The 21,923-nt window shown below is 40.2% G+C and overlaps 1 protein-coding gene across 2 annotated transcripts in view; it reads left to right on the forward strand.

Moving 5' to 3' along the window:
- Window positions 1-21,923, forward strand: part of SPAG6 (sperm associated antigen 6) — a gene marked incomplete at both ends in the record, with an annotated part of 73,635 nt that overhangs the window by 26,976 nt on the left and 24,736 nt on the right. Inside the window, 3 exons of one of the 2 annotated variants that reach the window (XM_082846822.1) lie at window positions 10,062-10,267; window positions 11,155-11,328; window positions 12,931-13,083. In XM_082846822.1, the coding sequence (XP_082702948.1) occupies window positions 10,062-10,267; window positions 11,155-11,328; window positions 12,931-13,083 (533 nt within the window). The remainder of the gene's footprint in view (window positions 1-10,061; window positions 10,268-11,154; window positions 11,329-12,930; window positions 13,084-21,923) is intronic. The other variant, XM_082846823.1, reaches the window with a different exon arrangement.

Genomic DNA, 21,923 nt, shown 5'->3' on the forward strand with positions numbered 1-21,923 from the left:
GAGAGGTTAAACGATTTATTCTGGTCAGACAGCCATTTATGGCAGAACTGCTTGGCAATTACTCAGAACCCTTCAGAGAGTCTTCCTTTTTATAATGTGAGAAAGGCAAGTGTATGAAAGCTCATCGTTCTTCATTTTAAGCTCCTTGTAGTATCTGACAGTCTTGCCAGATACCTCTGTTTTTAATCCCTGATGACTGGTTTCCACATGTGTGACTATTCTTTCTCTCAGGGATATCATTTATATCCTAAATCAAATGAGAAATTTCCCTTCCAGCTCAGTAGCAGTCAGGAGAGGAGATTGCTGCAGCCACAGATGAGCAGTGCTTGCAGGAATTGGCTCATTCTGATACTACAGAAACATCGAGTAGATTACAACCCGTTTACCAAATAGATAATGTAAGGAAGAAATCCAGACAGAGCACGCTGGCCTGATTCTTTTCTATGTCATGTGTCAGTAGTTGCAGTATGCAGGCTCAGCAGTTGTGGCACGTAGGCTCCAGGGCCACGGTCTTCAGTAGTTAACGGCTTGCGGGCTAGAGTGTAGGCTCAGTAGTTGTGGCGCACGGGCTTAGTTGCTCCGCAGCATGTGGGATCTTCCCGGACCAGGGCTCGAACCCGTGTCCTCTGCATTGGCAGGTGGATTCTTAACCACTGCGCCACCAGGGAATTCCCTAGAAAATTTTAAATTATATACGTGGCTCACATTCCCATCTCACAGCACTGACTTAGAGTTCCTGTGCCTGTACTCTGTGTTTTGTGTGTGTGGGGGTGGGGGTTGTTGTTGTTAAAAGGCAATGTAGGGCTTCCCTGGTGGCGCAGTGGTTGAGAGTCCGCCTGCCAATGCAGGAGACGCAGGTTCGTGCCCCGGTCCGGGAGGATCCTGTGTGCCGCGGAGCGGGTGGGCCCGTGGGCCATGGCCGTTGAGCCTGCGCGTCCGGAGCCTGTACTCTGCAATGGGGGAGGCCACAACAGTGAGAGGCCCGTGTACTGCAAAAAAAAAACCCCCAAAAACAAAAACAAACAAACAAACAAACAAAAAGGCAATGTAGTGGTGATGCTGTGGTCTCAAAAAGTCACACTTAATATTCATGCTTATTAATCAGTGTAACTGAGCAGTACATGTGTAGTAAGTTAAGGAATATGGAACTAAACTTACCATTTGGGGAGAAGTAAATGATGAGTCCACTTGGAGCAATCACTTACTGATGTAAGGGCTGAAATGTACTTTATAAGTGGCCAAACTACCAGGCTCGCACATTGCTGATGGGGCCACATACTGATAACCCCCTTTGGAAAACAATATTGCAGTCATATTAGGTTGACCTTATGAAATTACCTATATTTGATTGGTTTTGACTTAACAAAAATAGCAGTTTCATGTGGTTTAATCTAAAAATATCAAGAACCTCAAAAAATGTCAACATTCTTCCCCTCAGGACCTTCACCTCTGTGCCTCTATCTTAACTAAACACATACGTGCACACACATATGTGTGAATGTGTGTATGTTTGTCTAACCTGTAGAGTATATTTGTATCAGTGTAGGACCCGTGGTAGCCAGCCTCCCAAATGCCCCTCAGAGATCCCACGTCCTGGCATTCTCACCCTTGTACAGTCCCCTCCCACATCGTACCAGGATTGGTCTGTGTTACCACCAGAATGCTGCAGAAGTGATGGTCTGTCACTTCTGAGAGTAGGTGACCAGCTCTGCAGGATCGAGCCTTCTGTTGTGGGGTTCTCTCATCACTCACTCTGAGGGAAGCCAGGTGCTGTGACATGAGGACACACTCAGGCAGCCTGTGGAGAGGCCCATGTCATGAGGAGCTAAGGTCTTTGACAACCAGCAAGAAACCGGAGCTTCCTACAGCTACACGAGTGAGCTTGGAAGCAGATCCTACCCCAGTTGTGCCTTCAGATGACTGCAGCCCCAGCAGACAGTGTGACAGCAACTTCATGAGAAACTCCAAGCCTGAATCCCCCAGCTAGGCTGCTCATGGATTCCTGACCCACAGAAAATATGAGATAAGGAATGATGCTTTAAGCTGCTGAGTTTGGGTCATTTTGTATGTAGCAATGGATAACTAATAAATAAACGTAATCTTAATGCACAAGGAAGTTCACTGTACTGAACTTAAGAATGGCAAAGCCCCAAAGCAAACAAAACAATTAAGTGTCCTGAGTAGCTGGGGTGGGGGGGAGAGGTTAAGTAAATTATGGAATATTTACTGAGTGGGATATCATGCAGTTATTAACAGTGTTGGGCTGGCTCATCCTCAGGAATATAAGTGGACAGTGGAGGCCCACAGGTAGCTTCATTAACCACCCAGAGGCAGTCACCCCGAGAACTGCTGACCGGGGACCACTTGTATAAAAACACCCTGTAAACTTTCTAACCATCCAGTGCTTCGTTTCTGTTTCTTCTGTCCTTTGTGTGTTCTTGCAGAGAATTCCACTGGGGCACTGCTAACCCTTTACTGTTTAGCCTCCTCCGTCAGCCTGAGCTCCTCGAAGGCAGGGACTTGCCTAAAACTGGGCTGGAACAAAGAACAAATGCCAGTGAAGTTCGAAAGTTTGAATAATAAAATCTGCATTTGCCATCTAAGGATTTTTTTTTCCCCCCAGCAGAATGCAGATTGTAGGTGGAATGAAACTACGATTGTTGCAATATTATATAAAGCAAGTAGAAATGAATGGAAACATGTCTAGATACAAAAAGCGTATTTTGTAAAAAGCTGATTCCAAGTAATTTATTATTTTCTTCATACAAGAGCACTCCAGACCCTCTCTGTAACTTTGCCTTTTCCAATTCAGCTTAGTCTCAGCTGTTGAGTAAAGTATAAAACTAAAAGCTGCTAAAATCAGGGTTTTAAAAATGGCTTTGTATCTTATGCTACCTATGCTCTTCCAAGGCCGTACCCAACTCTGCCACTTCCCACCTTCTCTTTCTCTCGTCTCCACTTCTTGACTTTTCCTTTCCGTATTTTGAAGCTGTTTTTTATACTTGAGCCTTGCATAAGTGCGCCATCCATCCAGCTGATTGTAATTTCTTACTAAGGCCCCGTTAACTCCAGATCAATGGCTTATTTGACTCACTTGACTTTTTAAAGAAGCTAGAATTATTTAACCTTCAAAGCATATGTATGTATGTGTGTTAACATCTCTCAGACACTCAATCCATATGTAAGGGTTAGACCGATGGCTCTGGAGATGGGGTGGAAAGAGGTGGCGTGGAGATAATGGGTAGGAAAAATGACATTTGTGGGAGCGGGGGATAAATAAAAATCATACATTAGATTTTTTCATAATAATATGCAAATTCCCGCCACCTTTTCTCACTCCGACATGCGATTGGAGATATCAGTTTCTCAGCTCAGAATTACAGCTCTAGTGAGCCGTCATTACCTATAGAAGGATATTGCCTCTCTCAGATGTGTTGGTGTAGAATAAAGGTTTTTTGGTAGCTGGCTTCCACGCCTTCCTCTTCCTAGTCACATCCCTGTGCAGTCTCCGCCCACGTTGCACCAATGAAATATAGCAGAAGTGATGGCATGTCACTTCTGAGGTTAGATGATAAAAGACTATGGCTTTTGTCTTGGGTTCTCTCCTCTGGATCACTCACTCTGGGGGAAGCCTCATCATGAGCTACCTACGAAAGAGCCCAGAAATGGGGAGGAACTGATGCCTTCTTCCAACTCCCGTGGGTACGCGGGGAAGAAGATCCTGTAGACCCAGTGTATCCCGGTCAAGCCTCAGATAACTGCAGCCCTGGCTGATGGCTTGACTGCAGCGTAGTGAGAGGTCACAGCCTGAACCATCCAGCTGAGCCGCTCCCAGATTCCTGACCTACAGAAGCTGTAAGATTATAAACGTTTCCTGTTTCAAGCAGCTAAGTTTGGTGTAGCAGTAGGTAACTAAACCAGTTGTAAACAGCTGGGTTAGACAAATTTCTAGACAAATTTCTTCCACTTTAAAAGTGACATTCCTAAAATCATACTGGCGTATGGTCAGTATATAACCAGTTTTGGCGATTACACCTCCATATTTGTTTTTACTGTAATTTCACCAAATCATGAAAAATTTGGTTGAATGGGATGATTATATAACATAAGATTGACATCATAAGTGATAGCCAAATCTTAAATGTATTTTTTAACCCGTTTTATTTCACAAAGGTTTTGAAGTGATATAGCTGTGTTTTACAGCCAGATGCAAAACCAGCCTATCTTTTTTTTTTTTTTGCGGTACGCGGGCCTCTCACTGCCGCGGCCCCTCCCATCGCGGAGCACAGGCTCCGGACGCGCAGGCCCAGCGGCCATGACTCACGGGCCCAGCCGCTCCGCGGCACACGGGATCCCCCCAGACCGGGGCACGAACCCGCGTCCCCCGCGTCGGCAGGCGGACTCTCAACCACTGTGCCACCAGGGAAGCCCCAGCCTATCTTTGAACTAAGAAATAGGGCCACCTAAATGCAAAGAAATGATGATTCATAACTTTATTTTATTTTTAATGAAAAAATAGAATAGAAATTTTTGTAGGGCTTAAAACCAGTGAGTTAAAAGCAGTGTTTGGAAAACGAAATTAAAAAGCAACAAAGTTAAAAGGAATTAGAGGTTTTTTTTTTTTTTTTTTTTTTTTTGGTTCGCCGGCTTCTCACTGTTGTGGCCTCTCCCGTTGTGGAGCGCAGGCTCAGCGGCCATGGCTCACGGGCCCAGCCACTCCGCAGCATGTGGGATCTTCCCGGACTGGGGCACGAACCCGTGTCCCCTGCATCGGCAGGCGGACTCTCAACCACTGCGCCACCAGGGAAGCCCCGGAATTAGAGTTTTTGAGAATTAGAGTTTTTGAGGTGTTTGATTTACCTAATTATTTTTGAATTAGTATGCTAAATATATATATATATATAATATATTTTATATATATATATATAATATATATATATATTTTTTCCTTCCTTTTTTCCTTTCGGAGAACCTCTTCATTTTGAGTCCTTTTTATGAGTTCTCATGATGGATCACTTAATTTTGCTCACATTCTTCCCTCTTACATCTCCATTATGAGCAGAAAAATTAGTGGAGTATCATAATATATGTTTAGATTAATCCTTTTTTTGCAGGCCAAGTTTTAGGTTTTCATCAGTTTCTTGGAATTCACCTCTGAATTTTCTTATGTAATCACTATAGTGGTTCTTCCTTTATGACTCTAGAGTGTGTCTTCAAGAATCAAATGTAGAAAGAATGTCACCTTTCTACATCCAGAAAGTCCCCATAGCTCGTTTTAGAAAGTGTAAGGTTTAAGCCTAGGGTTGTAAAATGATGGACGTGTTTTATTTAGCCTGCACTATGTTGTCTTACACAGTGTGTTCTTAAGTTTCCAACACTTAAAAACCAGGCAATTTCACATTAAAAATCAGATGTCTGGCTTCTCTTGAAAAATCCAAGCGTCTGACAACGGTTGGCCTATATTCCTATGTGGCCGCGCTGGGCTGAAGCTGAGTAGTTGCTGCTCCTTGTAGCTGGTGCATATAGTTTTGCAGTTTACTGTGCTTCCCACTCAGTTATTTTTCTTACACCTGCTGGCTTCACTTATTTTAATTACTTGCCTGGGCCCTGTGTTTACCACTCCTGATCTAAACAAACCACTAACCATAACAATTAAGAGGAGGGGTTAAGGCCATTGTGAGCACTGTTAAAATAAAGCAAAATCACTTTTGCCTGACGCACCTAGGTTTATGTGTTACAGCCGTGCCTATTATATGCTGATGGACTTGCCGTTCTGTGCTCTTCCCTTCTGGTCAACATAAAGTCATCCCTAAATATTCCATTCATCCAGCTTTAGATACTAGTAATTTTATGAATGTTGTTGATCTTAAATGTCTTCCCTTTTTTCTGTGCCTCCTTTTGTTTTAAAAATTAAATCTAAAGTTGTACTGAGCTTGTCATGGTCTGATAGAGGTGGCTGCCTCAATTCCTTCACTCAGCAGTGAGGTATTCAGGAGGCCAAAGAGAACTAGCTATTTCTTTACTGAAAACAGCTGACCATCAGATTTGCGGACTGTATACCAGTTGTCTACATGCATGCAATCAATGACTTTAATTATTATTTATGAATAAGGAAGGTGCTATTGTATAGTTTTATTTCTACTGACAATTTGAAGTCTAAAAAATTGTTCAAAATGAATAAGCCTTAACATTTAAAAAAATGTAATATTTTAACTGTAATAAAGGCATGAATTAAGATGAGGGAAAGTGTGGAAAAGTAAATGGATAATATTTCTAGTATACATTAGTAATTCTTCAAAGAATGATTATGCATTCTTTCCTAATATTTTGTTTCAAGGAGACATATTCCCACCATGTTTAAAAATAAGAAACTTTCTTCCATAGTGAGAAATAAGTGTTTGTTTTTCTTTAGAACAGGAGTGTTAGCATGGTTAGCCACAGCAATAGCCATATGTGTGGTCAGAGGACATGTTCATATTTCTTTTATTTTTTAAAAACCATCGCATTGAAGAAAATTTGTCAAATAGAGAAGAAAATATATCACCAATAGTACCATCAGCCCCATCTAAATCTTGTTAGCATGTTAGTATAACATAAAGCCTTCTTTCTCTGATTTGTTTTATTTCTTGCGTAACTACTTCTAACTTTGCTGGTTACCTAACAGTATATGATTATGGCACATGTTCTTGCATAAAAGAAGATGTAGTTTTAAAAAATTTGTTTTTTTGAAGATTCATTTAAAATTTAAAATGAGGTTAAGGAAAAAAAATGAGGTTAAGATATTTTCAGGCACTGAAGATAAATTAATTGGCTCTTTTTTTTTTCTTGATCAAACCTTTTATGAGCATCTGTACATATCAATCTTTGATTTCCTAAGTTTAATAATTAATTAAACAACCCAGACTCATTTCCAAATTAGAGTTAAAAATGAATTCTTTGAGATTTCTCCTATAGGGAGTAACTTTTAAGTGTACCAGATTTTTGTATATGTTTTGGTTACTACCACTTTTTTTAGAGTAGAAAAGTAGAGAGAAGAAGAAAAGGGGAGCAGGAAGGAGGATGGGAAGCACTGCCTAAAACGGCACCCCATGTGTGTTTCCCCAAACTCTCCATGCACCCAACTCCCAGCTCCACTCTGTGCTGTGGTCTATTCACATATTTACCCTGAGCAGAGTCTGCTAGAACAGAACAACGTTTTTACTCTATTCTGCTTCCCCAAGATCTAGCCAAGTTTCTAGCACATAGTAAGCACGTAATGAACACTCAGTGACCAGAAAGGAGAGGAAAATAAGTATATACACCAAGCCTGAGAGAGGACAGAATTGTATCAATATGTTTGGGGCTGTAAGTTACAGAATATCAGCTACAGGTGGCTTAAGCAATGAGGACATTTTTTTATTTCACATGACACAAAGTGAAGAGTCAGGGCAGTTCCAAGGTTGGTTATGCAGCTGAACAGTGTCTTGGAGGACCCAGATGTTTCATTTTTGTACTCGGCCATCCTCAGCATATTGGCAATTTCTTCTGTTATAGTTGCAAGATGGCTGTAGGAGTTCCAGATGTCATTTGCAGGCAGATGTGCCCATGTCCAGCAAAGAAGAGGCGGTGTTTCCTCCTGTGTATTTCTGTTTATTACAGAGGAAAACCGCTCAGAGATGCTTCTAGCTGACTTCTGCTCAGGTCCCATTTACCAGGATTGATTCATAAGCCCACGCCCTGACCGACAAAGGCTATGGGGTAGACGTCAACAGCGACTGGCACAGAAATACCAGAGGAAGCAACGGTAGGAAAGAGGAGAAGGATATACCACAGGAAAAAGAGCAGTGACAGAGGCAGGATGAAATAGCCTGTGGAATGTGTAATATAGTATGGTGTGCATTATTTAGGTCTATTATACTCTTACCTTTATATACACTGTCTTATACCCAATATATGAATGAAAGTGGTAGAACAGTATCATTTATGAATTACAATGTGTGCCACCCAAGAACAGAGCTGGGTTTTGTAGGACCATATAAATTGTAGATGTAAGGTATATGAAACTGCAAGTACAAAATTGCTAGGACCCATCCAGGTCCCTGGAAGCTTCATTACCTTCAGGCAAACCTTTCTTTGGTACCCTCCCCAGCCTTCCCCTCATTTAGCATCACTGATCCAGAAAGAATGGAAAACAGCTTTGGATGGGAATGGGTAACAAGTCAGAAGAACTGAGTTTGCTTTATTATTAATATTATAGAGTTCAGGAAAAGGAGGATACGATACTCACTCAAGGAAAGCATAAAATGTATGGGAATTACAAAGATGATAAATTTTTTTAAAAAGAACTTTGTTTTTATTAATAGTTTTATTAACTGTTTATTAATAGTTTATTAACTTCTAAAAAACTTATTTATTTTATTTATTTTTGGCTGCATTGGGTCTTTGTTGCTGTGTGCGGGCTTTCTCTAGTTGTGGAGAGCGGGGGCTACTCTTCGAAGGCTTCGTGTTGCGCGGGCTTCTCATTCTGGTGGCTTCTCTTGTTGTGGAGCACAGGCTCTAGAGCACAGGCTCAGTAGTTGTGGCGCACAGGCTTAGTTGCTCCGCGGCATTTGGGATCTTCCCGGACCAGGGCTCGAACCCGTGTCCCCTGAATTGGCAGGCAGATTCTTAACCACTGTGCCACCAGGGAAGCCCATATTAACTGTTTTTTAAACAGTTGTTTACTGCAGATTCTTTACTCTTAGAAACTGTATAAAAGTGAAAATACATAAATAGGTGAACTTCCCATTGTATTTCATATTTCACACTTGGGTTTTTTAATTGAAACGTATTTGCTAATCAGTGTAGTGTTAATTTGTAGAAGTGTGTCATCTGCAACCGTGTTGAATGAGTCTGACACATAATAACCTTCCATTAATACTTGTTTAACGAAAGAATGAATGAATCGTTTACGCAAGATCGGGACTTTTAAGACAATTATAATAATTGAAGGAAAACAAGTGTTGGACACTAACCTGTATTTTCTAACATTATTTCCTTTTAGAGAATGTGATATTACCAATCTTTTGAAAAATTAAAGACTGTATTTTCTTTAAAGACTAAGAGATATGCTGAATTGATAGCTTGGCTATTAAGATATAAATTGCCAAGGCGCTATAAATCTGAGAAAATGAGAGCATAATTTGAAAGAAAGAGATTATAGAAATGGGTATATGTGATTCAGCAAGAAAGGCCATGAGTACAATGAGAGTAGAATCTGTAACTATGCACTGTTTTATGCTTCTCAACAGACAGTTTTTACACATATATTATATGGGTCTGCCTGCTTGTCTCCTGTTCTCTATAATTTTAAAATGTGTTATTTTTTATAGCTGTTATTTTTGGGCACACAAGTGAATCAACATGTATATACAAAAGATACTATTTCTGACATGTAAAATGCTTAAGATAAATTTATTTCTTTATCTTACATTAACATTTATATATATTAAAGCCTGTTCAGTTGTAGTTCTCATTTTTGAAAGTGTTTTTATATGTACAATGAAAATACACCTTTTAATATTGTACAAAGTTTTAAAAAAAATCTTTTAAAAGTACAGTAAGATGAAAGGAATTTAAAAATCGACATTATTGGCACAAGATTCATGTTAATGTTTACTCATGTAAATAGCACAAAATACTGCCTAATTAGTGTGGTTGGTAAATTTTTGGTACTTTAATTTTCTCTGTTATTGTAAACCATGCATAAAATGCTTGCCTATTGAGAAGTGCAGAATTGTCAGAGCTTAAACAGCTGACATCTGCTTACTCTCTTAAAAAAAAAAAGAATAGGAAGCCATTTCAGCTTAATCTACCTCAAATGTGTTCATGTAAATGGAGGTCCATCTATTGACCTGTATTCTTTTCAGCTCAGGATTGGTCCACATGGTTCATGAAACCAGGAAGCCTGATTAGAAATGCAGATGTCGAGACAGTGAAGTACACCGTCCCCTTTTCCCTTTGCTGTATCTGTCAGGGTGAAAAGTGGCTTGTACAAGGGTCAGTCACCCATACTCACTTAATTACTTTTCTTGGACCCACAGAGCTGTCACAAGCTGTGGTGGACGCGGGAGCCATTCCTCTTTTAGTGCTCTGTATCCAAGAGCCAGAAATTGCTTTGAAAAGGGTTGCTGCTTCGGCCCTCAGTGATATTGCAAAGCATTCTCCAGAGTTGGCACAGACAGTGGTGGACGCAGGAGCAATTGCTCACTTAGCCCAGATGATCCTGAACCCTGATGCTAAGTTGAAGGTAGTTAAAAATAAAGAAACAAACAATCCAGGATTCTGATAATCTAAGAAGATGGAAATGTGTGCAGATTAATATTATACATTTTTAAATAATTAGTAAATTATCATGGAAAACAGATACGAAATATTGTGTATTTGGTCCTTTAATATGTGAAAACTGTGCTGTAAGGATTAGACAATAAAGATGTGACTGGGAAAAAGTATGTGCAACGCTGAAAACTAGAAGTAGCATCAGAATTAATACTAATAATTAAAGTAAGGAATCACGTAATGATTAAATCTCAGGGTTAGAAGGGACCTAAAGGTTTTCTAGCCCATTGTTATATTTAAGTTTCCTGTAAGAATTGCCATATTTACATTAGTCTTTTCTATAGCTTTCTAAAATCTAATTTTCAGTTGATAGTCACCAATTATACTTTTATATTCTAATAGTTATATTCTGTAAGATTTAAAAATTGTCAATATTAATTAAGCAATGTAAAGTTTTACAAATGATATTGGCAATATCCCAAAATGTTAGTTCTGCTTGATTGTTACTGTACTACATTACTGTGTTTATCGTCAATTAACAATTTAAGTATTGCGTAATTAAGAAATAGTATTCATCCCAGGGTCATATTCTTTGACCAGCCTCAACTGATAAGAGATTTAAATAGTCAATAGTGTGAACTAAGATGTTTAACTTGGATATGAGGGAATTTAAGAAATTGAGTATTGAGGTATAAGAAGACTAGGATGTGAATGCCTCGAGACTCCTAGATTATGTTGGATGTGTGATTGTTTTTTCCTCTTTATAAAGGAATTTGAGTGTGTACGAAGCTGTTTAAATTATGTCTGAACTCCACAGTGGAGTCTATGTAACATTTGGGTTTGGTTTTTGCTCAACAGCGTCAGATCCTTTCAGCTCTCAGTCAGATTGCGAAACATTCTGTGGATCTAGCAGAAATGGTGGTTGAAGCAGAGATTTTTCCAGCTGTACTTACCTGTCTGAAGGACAAAGATGAATACGTGAAGAAAAATGCTTCCACTTTAATTAGAGAGATTGCAAAACATACACCTGAGGTAAAACAAGGAAAAAAAAAAAAACCAGCTTCAAAATACAACAGTATGGGGCTTCCCTGGTGGCGCAGTGGTTGAGTCTGCCTGCCGATGCAAGGGACTCGTGCCCCGGTCTGGGAAGATCCCACATGCCGCGGAGCGGCTGGGCCCGTGAGCCATGGCCACTGAGCCTGCGCGTCCGGAGCCTGTGCTCCGCAATGGGAGAGGCCACAGCAGTGAGAGGCCCGCATACCGGAAAAAAAAAAACAAAAACCCAACAGTATGCAGTTAGTTTTAGTTTTTAAGTAAAACATCAATTTGTTCACAGGGCTCAGGGACAGTGTCACATGTTCTGAGGGGTTCTCGTCCTCAGCACTGTTGACATTTTGGACCAGATCATTCTTCGTTGTGAGGGGCCGTCCTGTACACCGTAGGATGGATGTTTAGCAGCATCCCTGGCCTCTGCCCACTGGATGCCAGTAGCGTCCCTCCCCCAAGTTGTGACGATCAAAAATGTCCCCACATGTTACTAAATGTTTCCTAGGGGACAAGAGTGCCCCCACTTGAGAACCACTGGGTTATATCAATGGAGTTTGAGTCTGAAATCTCAGGTTTTAATCATTTTCTGCTTTCCATTTCTAGATTGTAGGGACCGTGGACCTTTGTTGTCCTGTCACTCTAGGTCAGCTGGGCGTAGTGAGAGATGGTGCCCCTCCAGGTTGGGAGAGACCATCAGGCCCCCTGACCTGGCGTAACTGCTCTAACAGCTGCTCTTGCACAGTGGTTCCTGCTCTGAGGTGTGAGGTGGGAAAGGAATAGAGGTGAAGCGAACCTGGGTAGATTCTGAAGTTATGTCTTTTTTTGTGTATATTTTCACTAATCAATTTCATTTCACTAAACTTTTAAGTCCTTATTCTTTTTTTTAAAAAAAATATTTATTTATTTATTTGGATGCACCAGGCCTTAGTGGCAGCACACAGGATCTTCGTTGTGGCGTGGGGGATCTTTAGTTGCGGCACATGGGATCTAGTTCCCTGACCAGGGATTGAACCCAGGCCCCCTGCATTGGGAGCTCGGAGTCTTAGCCACTGGACCACCAGGGAAGTCCCAAGTCCTCATTCTTTATTTCACCCAACATCTTTATCTGGTTGAGATTGTTCAAGACTGGAGTGCAGTCAGCTAGAGATCATTGCTAGCAAAGGAAGGATAATGGGGCTAGACTATTTCAAGTCTGATCTCACCTTTCAGCATTCAGTGATAAATCCAATTCTTACTCACACCTTGTGATGGGGGGTTTCAGCAGTTAGCTAGTTATGAACTAGCCCTAGGCTTAGTGTTTAGGTGAGGAGTTTTGACATCCATTATGATAAGGATAGAGTCGTGCAAGAAAAATCGAACCACAGAGTGGGTCCTCACAGTGAGCATATTCTGTACATTAGAAATAGCAGGACTGTTACCCTTGTACACTTCTTTGATAAAAATAATAATTTCACTAAATGACATTTCAGATTTTACCAGACGTTTTTTAGGTCCTAAATTTTAAAATTTGGCAATGCTAAAGTAATATTTAAAGATCATCTTACACTTTAGGGCCATGGTTATCTAGCTCTCCTTCTTTTCTCTTAGCTTTCTCAGCTGATAGTGAACACGGGGGGAGTTGCTGCCGTGATCGATTGCATTGGATCCTGCAAAGGAAACATAAAGCTGCCGGGCATCATGATGCTTGGCTACGTGGCAGCTCATTCTGAGAACCTGGCAATGGCGGTCATCATTTCCAAGGTTTGTTCTTGCTTCCTTTTCCTTTGGGTATTGCAGTGAGATACTCTAAGACAGAACCACAGATTAATACTATCCCACAGAGTGTAAAATATAGCTGACCAGAGTCAAAGAACTACCAGCTTTCTTCAGGGCTTATTAGTAAGTTTCCCAAAGCAGTGCTTGAAGTAAAGTTTACTTGGCAGGAAGTTTAAAGTTTTACTCAGTGTTTAATATCAATAAAATGTCAACACCTCTGAGTGTTAGTATCACCTATATCTAAATACCATGTATTTGTATCTTGAAGGATTGGCTTTACAAATATCTAAAGCATACTTTGATTAAAGACAGCTATCATAAATGACATGCCCAGTGGTCATTTTTATTATTCCGTACATTCTCCCCCTTCCTGCCATTTGGGCAGGATATGACAATGGATGGCTCTCTCTCCTTCAGCTTCCATGAGCTAATTTATCTTCTTAGTCATGGGCAATTCAGAGCACATGTTGGATAGCATGTTTCTGACATGCTGTTTCCTTGCTCTAGGGATTTGGCCTTATCTCAATTTACGGCTTGGAATTAACCCACCAGATCACGTAGCCCTGGCTCATAGTAGGTGATCAAAAAATATTTGTTGAATGAATAAATATTGATCTCCTGAAGCATGCTTCAAAGGCTGCGTGCTCCCAGTGTCTCCGGCAACCCTCTAGGATGTGGGTTTCTTATCAGCATGGAAAATCTGCTGCTGTATGTTAAACAGAAGTGTGGATTTTTTTTTTAATCCTTTGCTAATCCTCAGAATAAAAATGAGCCTCAGATCTTTATTTTCTACCTATTCCTTGATAATTCTTTACTTCACTCCCTTTTTATCTCTAGCTTTTCCTTTTGTTCTTCTATTACCAAAGACTCTGATAGTGACTAGAGCAGTAGTGCTGCTTTCTGAAGGGTCACCGTGGGGATGCGATCAGGATTCTTGACTCTCGGTTCTTTTGTGGATAGTCAGAAAGCCTACTGTAGGAAGGATGAGGAAGGAAGCAGCAATTGCTTTTGCTTCCTGTGTTTCTTCCCCAGACTAACCAGGAGGTGCTCCCTGCCTTTGTTCTGGGGCTGCTTCTGGCCTCTCCCATCTGGTTTGTCTTCCATTTTACTGAAGATCAAGGTGGGGGCACCAGCAGTTTGAGGCAGACCACGCAACACTGCCTCATCCTTTCCCGTTCCGTGTAGTACTCTCAGGACTGACAACACCTCCAGTCTAAATAATACTTTCTAATGTTCAAAGCACATTCAGCGCTCCTTGTCTCATTTGCCGTTCAAAACAACTGAGGCCAGTAAGTCAGAGTGCTGGGCATGGGGTAAAGGGGGCTGTCTTCTTTTCCTCCTGCTTCTTCAGTCTTGGTATGTCTCAGAAGTATGGACTTTCTGGAGAGTTACCTCATTCTGAAGATAGAAAGATTCTGACCTTTTTTTTTTTTTTTTTGTATGGGCAGACACATTTTTAGTCGTGTAAGAAGGAAGTCAAAGAAATATGGCAGATCTCTTCTTTAAGAAATTGGTCTTAAAAACCTAATTTAAAGGTGGAGGGAAAAAAAGTATATATGATCATTTGGCCTTTGCTGCGGTAGCATGACCCATGTGATAGTGGCTTTTGTGGTGCTAAATTTTAGGTGATAATTCTTCTAGTCTCAAGTTAGTTAGAAAATTATGCCTATACAGAATGAATTATAATTTGATTTGGTTATTTGACTCTTCCTTGGGTATATAAACTGTGATGCATTTGAGGCCCTTTAGTTAACTCTGTTTTGATTATTTAGATAAAATTGAAGTTTGAAGTGCAAGATATAAGCATATGCCATCTGTGTAACAAAAATACTCATCCTCCTTTGACATTCAATCATGTTAAAATGGGCAAAACTATCATTTAAATGTTGACGAAAATTAATGGAAATTTACTATTTCAGAAAAGGTTTTAGTGACTATATTTCACCTAAAATTTACTTCAGTAGGATTCTTACTCATATTATTCATTTGATTTTGGATCTATAGTAGGTATTTTGTTCTCAGATCTGTTATACTTGGTGAAAAGTCAATTTTTAAAAGGATTCTAAATTAACTTTTTTAACAAGGGAAAGCAAAAGGTTTTATTTATATTTTTATTTTTTTAACATCTTCATTGGAGTATAATTGCTTTACAGTGGTGTGTTTCTGCTTTATAACAAAGTGAATCAGCTATACATATACATGTATCCCCATATCTCCTCCCTCTTGTGTCTCCCTCCCACCCTCCCTATCCCAACCCTCTAGGTGGTCACAAAGCACTGAGCTGATCTCCCTGTGCTATGCGGCTGCTTCCCACTAGCTATTTTACATTTGGTAGTATATGTAAGTCCATGCCAATCTCTCACTTCGTCCCAGCTTACCCTTCCCCCTCCCCATGTCCTCAAGTCCATTCTCTATGTCTGCGTCTTTATTCCTGTCCTGCCCTTAGGTTCATCAGAACCATTTCTTTTTTTTTTTTTAGATTCCATATGTATGTGTTAGCATACAGTATTTGTTTTTCTCTTTCTGACTTGCTTCACTCTGTATGACAAACTCTCGGTCCATCCACCTCACTACAAATAACTCAATTTTGTTTCTTTTTATGGCTGAGTAATATTCCATTGTATATATGTGCCACATCTTCTTTATCCATTCATCTGTTGATGGACACTTAGGTTGCTTCCATGTCCTGGCTGTTGTAAATAGAGCTGCAATGAACATTGTGGTACGTGATTCTTTTTTTTTTTTTTTAGTGGTATGCAGGCCTCTCACTGCTGTGGCCTCTCCCGTTGCGGAGCACAGGCTCCAGACATGCAGGCTCAGTGGCCATGGCTCACGGGCCCAGCCGCTCCGCAGGATGTGGGATCTTCCCGGACTGGGGCACGAACCTGTGTCCCCTGCACCCTTCAACCACTGCGCCACCAGGGAAGCCCCATGACTCTTTTTGAATTATGGTTTTCTCAGGGTATATGCCCAGTAGTGGGATTGCTGGGTCATATGGTAATTCTATTTTTAGTTTTTTAAGGAACCTCCACACTGTTCTCCATAGTGGCTGTATCAATTTACATTCCCACCAACAGTGCAGTAGGGTTCCCTTTTCTCCACACCCTCTCCAGCATTTATTGTTTGTACATATTTTGATGATGGCCATTCTGACTGGTGTGAGGTGATACCTCATTGTAGTTCTGATTTGCATTTCTCTAATGATTAGAGATGTTGACCATCCTTTCATGTGTTTGTTGGCAGTCTGTATATCTTCTTTGGAGAAATGTCTATTTAGGTCTTCTGCCCATTTTTGGATTGGGTTGTTTGTTTTTTGATATTGAGCTGCATGAGCTGCTTGTAAATTCTGGAGATTAATCCTTTGTCAGTTGCTTCATTTGCAAATATTTTCTCCCATTCTGAGGGTTGTCTTTTCATCTTGTTTATGGTTTCCTTTGCTGTGCAAAAGCTTTGAAGTTTCATTAGGTCCCATTTGTTTATTTTTGTTTTCATTTCCATTTCTCTAGGAGGTGGGTCAAAAAGGATCTTGCTGTGATTTATGTCATAGATTGTTCCGCCTGTGTTTTCCTCTAAGAGTTTTATAGTGTCTGGCCTTACATTTAGGTCTTTAATCCATTTTGAGTTGATTTTTATGTATGGTGTTAGGGAGTGCTCTAATTTCATTCTTTTACATGTAGCTGTCCAGTTTTCCCAGCACCACTTATTGAAGAGGCTATCTTTTCTCCATTGTATATTCTTGCCTCCTTTATCAAAAATAAGGTGACCATATGTGCATGGGTTTATCTCTTGGCTTTCTATCCTGTTCCATTGATCTAGAGTTCTGTTTTTGTGCCAGTACCATACTGTCTTGATTACTGTAGCTTTGTAGTTTAGTCAAGTCCAGGAGCCTGATTCCTCCAGCTCCATTTTTCTTTCTCAAGATTGCTTTGGCTATTCGGGGTCTTTTGTGTTTCCATACAAATTGTGAAATTTTTTGTTCTAGTTCTGTGAAAAATGCCATTGATAGTTTGATAGAGATTGCATTGCATCTGTAGATTGCTTTGGGTAGTATAGTCATTTTCACAATGTTGATTCTTCTAATCCAGGAACATGGTTTATCTCTCCATCTGTTTGTATCATCTTTAATTTCTTTCATCAGTGTCTTATAGTTTTCTGCATACAGGTCTTTTGTCTTCTTAGGTAGGTTTATTCCTAGGTATTTTATTCTTTTTGTTGCAGTGGTAAATGGGAGTGTTTCCTTAATTTCTTTCAGATTTTTCATCATTAGTGTATAGGAATGCAAGAGAGTTCTGTGCATTAATATTGTATGCTGCTACTTTGCCAAGTTTGCTGATCAGCTCTAGAAGTTTTCTGGTAGAGTCTTTAGGATTCCTATGTATAGTATCATGTCATCTGCAAACAGTGGCAGTTTTACTTCTTTTCCGATTTGTATTCCTTTTATTTCTTTTTCTTCTCTGGTTGCTGTGGCTAAAACTTCCAAAACTGTGTTGAATAATAGTGGTGAGAGTGGGCAACCTTGTCTTGTTACTGATCTTAGTGGAAATGGTTTCAGTTTTTCACCATTGAGAATGATGTTGGTGGTGGGTTTGTCATATATGATCTTTATTATGTTGAGGTAAGTTCCCTCTGTGCCTACTTTCTGGAGGGTTTTTATTATAAATGGGTGTTGAATTTTGTCGAAAGCTTTTTCTGCATCTATTGAGATGATCATGTGGTTTTTATCCTTCAGTTTGTTAATATGGCATTATCACATTGTTTGATTTGCATATATTGAACAATCCTTGTATTTGATCATGGTGAACGAACTTTTTAATGTGCTGTTGGATTCTGTTTGCTAGTATTTTGTTGGATTTTTGCATCTATGTTCATCAGTGATATTGGCCTGTAGTTTTCTTTGTGACATCTTTGTCTGGTTTTGGTATCAGGGTGATAGTGGCCTCGTAGAATGAGTTTGGGAGTGTTCCTCCCTCTGCTATATTTTGGATGAGTTTGAGAAGGATAGGTGTTAGCTCTTCTCAAAGTGTTTGGTAGAATTCTCCTGTGAAGCCATCTGGTCCTGGGCTTTCGTTTGTTGGAAGATTTTTAATCACAGTTTCAATTTCAGTGCTTGTGATTGGTCTGTTTATATTTTGTATTTCTTCCTGGTTAAGTCTCGGGAGGTTGTGCTTTTCTAAGAATTTGTCCGTTTCTTCCTAGTTGTCCATTTTATTGGCATAGAGTTGCTTGTAGTAATCTCTCATGATCCTTTGTATTTCTGCAGTGTCAGTTGTTACTGCTCCTTTTTCATTTCTAATTCTGTTGATTTGAGTCTCCTCCCTTTTTTTCTTGATGAGTCTGGTTAATGGTTTATCAATTTTGTTTATCTTCTCAAAGAACCAGCTTTTAGTTTTATTGATCTTTGCTATCGTTTCCTTCATTGCTTTTTCATTTATTTCTGCTCTGATCTTTATGATTTCTTTCCTTCTGCTAACTTTGGGGTATTTTTTGTTCTTCTTTCTCTTATTGCTTTAGGTGTAAGGTTAGGTTGTTTATTTGAGACTTTTCTTGTCTCTTGAGGTAGGATTTTATTGCTATAAACTTCCCTCTTAGAACTGCTTTTGATGCATCCCATAGGTTTTAGGTCACTGTGTTTTCATTGTCATGTGTTTCTAGGTATTTCTTCCTCTTTGATTTCTTCAGTGATCTCTTGGTTATTTAGTAGTGTATTGTTTAGCCTCCATGTGTTTGTCTTTTTTACAGACTTTTTCCTGTAATTGATATCTAGTTTCATAGCATTGTGGTCAGAAGAGATAGTTGATAGAATTTAAATTTTCTTAAATTTACCAAGGCTTGACTTGTGACCCAAGGTACGATCTATCCTGAAGAATGTTCCATGAGCCCTTGAGAAGAAAGTGTATTCTCTTTTTTTGGGATGGAATGTCCTATAAATATTAAGTCCATCTTGTTTAATGTATCATTTAAAGCTTGTGTTTCCTTATTTATTTTTATTTTGGATGATCTGTCCATTGGTGAAAGTGAGGTGTTAAAGTCCCCTACTATGATTCTGTTACTGTCGATTTCCCCGTTTATGGCTGTTAGCATTTGCCGTATGTATTGAGGTGCTCCTATGTTGGGTGCTTAAATATTTACACTTGTTATATCTTCTTCTTTGATTGGTCCTTTGAGCATTATGTAGTGTCCTCCTTTGTCGCTTGTAATAGTCTTTATTTTAAAGTCTATTTTGTCTGATATGAGAATTGCTACTCCAGCTTTCTTTTCATTTCCATTTGCATGGAATATCTTTTTCCATCCCCTCACTTTCAGTCTGTATGTGTCCCTAGGTCTGAAGTGGGTCTCTTGTAGACAGCATATATATGGGTCTTGTTTTTGTATCCATTCAGGCAGTCTGTGTCTTTTGGTTGGAGCATTTAATCCATTTACATTTCAGGTAATTATTGATATGTATGTTCCTATGACCATTTTCTTAACTGTTTTGGGTTTGTTATTGTAGGTCTTTTCCTTCTCTTGGCTTTCCTGCCTAGAGAAGTTCCTTTAGCCTTTGTTGTAAAGCTGGTTTGGTGGTGCTGAGTTCTCTTAGCTTTTGCTTATCTGTAAAGATTTTAATTTCTCTGTCGAATCTGAATGCAATCCTTGCTGGGTAGAGTAATCTTGGTTGTAGGTTTTTCCCTTTTATCACTTTAAATATGTCCTGCCACTCCCTTCTGGCTTGCAGGGTTTCTGCTGAAAGATCAGCTGTTAACCTTATGGGAATTCCCTTGTGTGTTATTTGTTGCTTTTCCCTTGATGCTTTTCTTTGTATTTAATTTTTGATAGTTTGATTAGTATGTGTCTTGGCCTGCTGCTCCTTTGATTTATCCCGTATGGGCCTCTCTGTGCTTCCTGGGCTTGATTGACTATTTCCTTTCCCATATTAGGGAAGTTTTCAACTATAATCTCTTCAAATATTTTCTCAGTCCCTTTCTTTTTTTTTTTTTTTTTTTTTTTTTTGCGGTACGCGGGCCTCTCACTGTTGTGGCCTCTCCCGTTGTGGAGCACAGGCTCCGGATGCACAGGCTCAGTGGCCATGGCTCACATGCTGAGCCGCTCCGTGGCATGTGGGATCCTCCCAGACTCAGGCACGAACCCGTGTCCCCTGCATTGGCAGACACACTCTCAACCACTGCGCCAGCAGGGAAGCCCTCAGTCCCTTTCTTTTTCTCTTCTTCTGGGACCCCTATAATTTAAATATTTGTGCATTTACCTTTGTCCCAGAGGTCTCTAAGACTGTCCTCAATTCTTTTCATTCTTTTTTCTTTATTCTGCTCTGCAGTAGTTATTTCCACTATTTTCTCTTCCAGGTCACTTATCTGTTCTTCTGCCTCAGTTTTTCGGCTATTGATTCCTTCTAGAGAATTTTTAATTTCATTTATTGTGTTGTTCATCATTGTTTGTTTGCTCTTTAGTTCTTCTAGGTCCTTGTTAAACATTTCTTGTATTTTCTCCATTCTATTTCCAAGATTTTGGGTCATCTTTACTATCAGTACTCTGAATCGTTTTTCAGGTAGACTGCCTATTTCCTCTTCGTTTGTTTGGTCTGGTGGGTTTTTACCTTGCTCCTTCATCTGCTGTGTGTTTCTCTGTCTTCTCACTTGGCTTAACTTACTGTGTTTGGGGTCTCCTTTTCACAGCCTGCAGGTTCATAGTTCCCATTGTTTTTTGGTGTCTGCCCCCAGTGGCTGAAGTTGGTTCAGTGGGCGGTGTAGGCTTCCTGGTGGAGGGGACTAGTGGCTGTGCTCTGGTGGATGAGGCTGGATCTTGTCTTTCTGGTGGGCAGGACCATGTCTGCTGGTGTGTTTTGGGGCGTCTGTGACCTTATTATGATTTTAGGCAGGCTCTCTGCTAATGGGTGGGGTTGTGTTCCTGTCTTGCTAGTTGTTTGGCATAGGGTATCCAGCACTGTAGCTTGCTGGTCATTGAGTGGGGCTGGGTCTTATCGTTGAGATGGAGATCTCTGGGAGACCTTTCACCATTTGATATTATGTGGAGCTGGGAGGTCTCTGGTGGACTGGTGTCCTGAACTCGGCTTTCCCACCTCAGAGGCACAGCACTGACACCCGGCTGGAGGACCAAGACCCTGTCAGCCACAGAGCTCAGAAGAAAAGGGAGAAAAAAAGAAAGAAAGGAAGGGAGGGAGGGAGGGAGGGAGAGAATAAAATAAAGTTATTACAATAAAGAATAATTATTAAAAATAAAAAAATTGGGCTTCCCTGGTGGCTCAGTGGTTGAGAGTCCGCCTGCCGATGCAGGGGACACACGTTCATGCCCCGGTCCGGGAAGATCCCACATGCCGCGGAGTGACTAGGCCTGTGAGCCATGGCCGCTGAGCCTGCGCATCCGGAGCCTGTGATCCACAATGGGAGAGGCCACAACAGTGAGCGGCCCATGTACTGCAAAAAAAATAAAAATAAAAATACAAAAAAAATAATAAAAATTTAAAAGTAATTTAAAAAAAGAAGAGAGCAACCAAAGCAAAAAAAACAAATCCACCAATGATAACAAGCGCTAAAAACTATGCTTAAAAACAAACAAAAACGGCCAGACAGAACCCTAGGACAAATGGTAAATACAAAGCTATACAAACGAAATCACACAAAGAAGCACACACATACACACTCACAAAAAGAGAAAAAGGAAAAAAAAATATATATCATTGCTCCCAAAGTCCACCTCCTCAATTTGGGATGATTCGTTGTCTATTCAGATATTCCACAGATGCAGGGAACATTAAGTTGACTGTGGAGATTTAATCCGCTGGTCCTAAGGTTGCTGGGAGAGATTTCCCTTTC

Source organism: Leucopleurus acutus (genome assembly GCF_964270905.1).
Source record: "Leucopleurus acutus genome assembly, chromosome: 1".
Lineage (NCBI taxonomy): Eukaryota > Metazoa > Chordata > Mammalia > Artiodactyla > Delphinidae > Leucopleurus > Leucopleurus acutus.